This window comes from Daucus carota, chromosome 1, assembly GCF_001625215.2.
Source record: "Daucus carota subsp. sativus chromosome 1, DH1 v3.0, whole genome shotgun sequence".
NCBI lineage: Eukaryota > Viridiplantae > Streptophyta > Magnoliopsida > Apiales > Apiaceae > Daucus > Daucus carota.
Window position 1 is genome coordinate 32417215 of NC_030381.2, and position 4982 is coordinate 32422196.

General features: G+C 36.2%; 1 protein-coding gene across 2 annotated transcripts; it reads left to right on the plus strand.

Annotated features, from left to right (window-relative positions):
• Window positions 1-418: 418 nt before the first annotated feature.
• Window positions 419-3967, plus strand: LOC108204411 (putative FBD-associated F-box protein At5g53640). 2 transcript variants are annotated; one of them, XR_001803799.2, is made up of 4 exons: window positions 419-1740; window positions 2162-2326; window positions 2617-3559; window positions 3662-3967. XR_001803799.2 is itself a non-coding variant. In XM_064080072.1 (3 exons), the coding sequence occupies exons 1-3, from the start codon at window positions 595-597 to the stop codon at window positions 3382-3384; spliced, it is 2079 nt and encodes a 692-aa protein (XP_063936142.1). In that variant the 5' UTR covers window positions 419-594; the 3' UTR covers window positions 3385-3967. The 2 variants fall into 2 exon arrangements, 1 of the variants encoding a protein (XP_063936142.1); XM_064080072.1 differs by having other exon boundaries at window positions 2617-3967.
• Window positions 3968-4982: the final 1015 nt, after the last annotated feature.

Genomic DNA, 4982 nt, shown 5'->3' on the forward strand with positions numbered 1-4982 from the left:
GGATATACTTCAAGGAAGGATAGAAGCTGAGGAGTGATTTGCTGACTATGGAAACTAAACAGAAAACTGGAGCAATCTTTGATTGATAGATTTATTAGCTGATTTATAGGATATCAAATCAGAGATTGATTTTGTAACTGTGTCTATATAAACACAGATTAGGGTTACTCTATAGGAGTTGAGTTATCGAGTATATTGTTAAGAACCCTAGCAGCTCTTAGTGATACAATATAAATCACTGAGAGAGTTTTTGTAACCTTCAAAGCTTTGTGAATATAAGAGTTTACTGCTTTCAATCTCTTATATTGTCTTACTGTGTTACAGATTGTGATAGCTATATCAGATTATATAGTGAATTTATAGGACCTAACAATATATTTTTGAATTAACGGCTTGGATTTTTAAAAACCGAACTAACTGGGTTGGATCGTTTTATCGGGTCTAACCCGACCGACCCAACCCGTCTTCACCACTGCTGTCCGGGTAGACACCAATTAGGGTTCTTCACTCCTTTCCTAATTCAGTGTAACTAGAAATCACCTACTACTACTATCCATTCATTTCTGTATTGTCTGAGTCTTCATCAGTCTCTCAATGGATGGTCCTATGAAGCAGAAATCAAAAATCACAAGCGAAGATGAAGAGCAAGAAGACAGAATCAGCAGATTGCCAGACGATCTAATCCATCAAATCCTCAAGTTTGTAGACACCAAATTGGGTGTTCAAACCAGCGCTATCTCGAAAAGATGGAAGCTCGTGTGGACTACTCTCCCATTCCTCAAATTCAGATGGGATCAATCTCGATACGATGGAAGCTCGTGTTCGTCTAAAAGCACAACAAATCTGGCCCGTCATGTTTTGAAGCACCGCAACCATCAAGCCCAGATATCGTATTTGGAGCTGGCGTTCCTGCCTTCAGGTTTATTCGCAAAGTTTGTTAGTTATGCTATTGCTCACAGTGTGCAACACTTGAATGTTCATTTTCGAGAAAAGCATAAGCCTTACAAGTTATCTAACTTTAATTGTGATTGTATTGAGAAACTCGAGATGAGAATGGAACTTGATGATTCTCTGCGGGAATCGGATTGTTGGGATTTACCGGCTTTAGCAAGTCTACGCCTGAGAGGGTACTTGGTTTCGGGTCGGCTAGATAAGTTACCGGAAATGTGTGTGACCTGCTTGCCTGCGCTACGATCCTTGAATCTTGAAGAATGGAATTTGGAGCGTTTTTCTTTCAGTTTGCCTAATTTAACAAATTTCCGGCTATGGTGCTGCCGTTTGCCCCAAACAATTTGGGATTTCCCAGTTTTAAAAAGTCTAGAGTTATGTAGTGTGGAATTTCCCGAGAATATGAGTGACATATTTGCTGCACTTGTCAGTCTACAGAATCTCACAATATATTTCTACGGGTCGCATGCATTGTCTGCAAAAGATTGTTTCATAAATTGTCCTCAATTAATCAACCTCCAGATTATAACCAGCTACAGTGATCGTGGTAAGGCCAACATTGTGGTTGCGGCACCAAAAATTCGCAATTTCACATCGGTTGGTATATTTACAATCACATTCGGAGCTTCTAAGTTGGATACTGTGAATATAAAGTTAAAGGATTGGATAAATTCCGGTAGCTATAAGTGGTTGCACCAGAAGGAGTTGAAACAGGATTATCAACGGTTTAAATTCATGCTACCAGGACTTGCCACTGCCAAGATTCTTAAACTTGACTTGGAAACCATAGAGGTAAGTCTTTATTTAATTTTCTTCTTATGTTGTAGGATTACCCCTGTGTTTACTTCTCCAATTGAATATATAAGTCATATTTCGTTCTATAAATTTTTTTCCTTGGTTTTTTAAATCTCATAGCATGTCTTCTAGGTCTTTTTTGTCTGTAGCCTAATTGTTATTGATTGGTAAGACATATACGCGGTAGACAATTGTTACATGTTTTTGAAGTTGTTTTTTTTTCCCAAATAGTGATTGCCACACTTCTCATTTGCTACTTGATTCATCTTGCTTCCTTTTAAATTATATACTGTACTCGAGACAGGCAACTAATGAACAACTTCTACATTTTTTTAATGTGATACATATTGAATTGCAGGTCAACATTTCTATTTGTTTTGCCGAAGTTTTATATGTTTACTTTGTCTTGTTTCATTAGGCACTTTCATTGATATCCGACTTTCTTGGAAGTTCATCTCCATTCTATAACTTGAAGTATGTGAAACTTCCACATGGATGTAAAGAGTCAAGTATATCTACTTCTCTAAGAAAGTACTTACTCGGTGCCTCCCCAACAGCCACTATAGTCACAACATTTCCCCAGGTATTTAAATTATCCTTCTCCACAACATTTCTTGTCTTATTTCTTGTAGGCAGTAACGGTGCCTGTGGCATTTAGTAGTCATACTAGGTATAAATTCTTCACGTTACTGTCTTCGGATGGGGGAACAGGGCATGAATGATCAAGCTACAGGTGTTGAACTATTATTCAGTCAAGAATTGAACTAATTTTTAGTTGAGAATTCTCTTCTAAACTTGCATCATATGTGAAGATACATTTCGTTTTTTTTATCTCAGTGAGTTATTTTACTTATGGTTTTGATTCTCTTTCAGAACCATGTGATTCCTTATACAGCGACAACTTCTCTGACAACCCAGTATGTAGTACGAGAAGAGCCCTTGGCTGCTGTAACCAGGGTATTGACTGATGTTGAAAGAACATATAAAAAAATGCGCAATGAAACTATGGACATGGGGGTGCAGGAAAAGCATGTTTTACATGCTGACAAGGTTAGAAATTCTGTTTACCTCATTGAAGGTATTGGCAATGATCGTCTAACTTCTTCAAGGGGGGGAAGTAATCTTGGGTTATGGCGAGGCCATGAAGTTAACTCTGAATTTGTATGCCTACTTAATCGGATCATGAATAAGTACCCCGAAACCTTCGAGTCCTTCGCCATTAAAAACAAGAAGTTTTGTACAGTGATGCTGAATATGTTGTGCACCTCAGTAAATGACTTTATCAAATTCACGATGACTGAAGTTGATAGAAAGATGATTGCTGAGTACAGGGATGTATTTGCTGACCTGAAGATATTAGGATTCGATGTTAGTTGGCTCGCGGGTCGTCTGAATTATATAGAACATCTCCAATTTTCACATCCCTTACTCACTGAGCTTTATGCACTTGACGGTCATCTTAATGGTGCTAGAAGTAAATTACAATATTTGCAGACTCATAGTGGTGATACCGAAATTAGATTGCAAGACCTACAAACTCTTCGTGATGAGAAAATGCAGGAGATTGAGAAAGCTTTTGGAACTTTGGGTACAAAACTTGTTGCTGGCTGTATCGGAGATGAGTTATTATCTACTCCCTAATCTTCTTGGAATTATTTTTCTTTAAGAGTTCTGGATGCCTTCTTCTCTTGTTTACTCTCTCTGGTCCTTGAGTCTTTAGTACGCATTAGGTGTCACGGATATTGTCTTTGTGTTGATCTGTCAGCTGTGTTTGGTTTGCTACTGTTTGTCAAGGTGTAGGGTAAGCTTGAATCATGTAAGATGTTGCATTCCATAAAAGAATTTTCTAGCATATTATATTATGAGCTGTGCTATATATGCTGTTATTTTTTAAATACTTCCTCTGACATTTCTGCAGTTCTCATTCTCGCATGTTTGTGTTCCCCATCCTATTAATTGATGCAAAGATACTGACATGGACATCGGGAATCCTGCATATTTCTCCAAGCACCACCATCGTGACAGGTGGTTGTCAGAACAATTGTATTACAAAATTTGTTTGGTCAATTGGATTCAAACAAATTAGGCAAAGTTTGGGATATATAGTGGGTGTTTTGGCCGAACTTTCAAGCCGGAGTTATAAGTTAGAACCACTTATTTGTACTGTTTGTGTAAAAAGTCAAGAAAACCTTATAAAAAGTTAAGAATAGTAGTTTTTGTTTCATGGCTTCTACTTCATTTCCCAACACTTTAACCATTTATAAGTCTTAACTTGCTTCTAACTTCCACTTCATTTTTTTTACTTTAAATAAAAATCACTTATTTTAAACGCATCCAAACGACCTCATAATTTCTTTTACATATGAAAGTGAATGACGGGACTAGCGAATTATAGAGGAAAAAGGTCACATATGTCATTTCATAAGGAATGTCCAAAATAATAGGGTTATAGAAAAAATGATCTCAAATACCATTTAGTAACGCTAAATAATATGGCGTTTTGATTTTTAGGAGAGGATGCTAGATTGTGTTACATTTAAGCCTGAAAATTCTCTAAAAAAAACGTTACACGATATGACGTTTTAAGAATAAAACGCTACATAAACGCTAGACAGTTTAGCGTTTAGGGTTTCAAGACGTTAGATTGTCTAGTGTTAAAGAAGGAAAAAAAGGGATAAACGCTAGACGGTCTAGCATTTTGGATTGTAAAATGGTAGCTCGCGATCATCTTCTTTGGATTGTAAAATGCGTTTTGATGATCCGAAACCCTACGATTTATAGGGGTATTTATGGGTGCAGAGAGACTTGTGTCCTACTCATTTCCATAATTAAATAATCTGAAACAAAATCAAATTAAAAAACTTGCAAGCCACTATATTCCATAAATAATCTGAAACAGAATCAGATTAATACTTGCAAGCTTTTATATTCCATAAATAATCTGAATCAGAATTAGATTAATTTATACCAAGATATTACCATATATATTAATCCGAAACCAAAAAAAAAAGTAGTTTTTATTTTTGATATCTTTCATCCGAAAATTCCAAAAAATTAGAAAAATAGAATAGAGATATCTAAGAGGCGCCACCTACACGCTCTTCGCTTCTCGTTTATATAAGTATATTGATGATTAGTTGTATGTCTTGAACCTGACGTGAACGGGATACTTTGTATATTGAGAAATTTGTAATTTTGGAATTAAGATAATAAAAAAGTGACTTGAGAAAATTCTATTT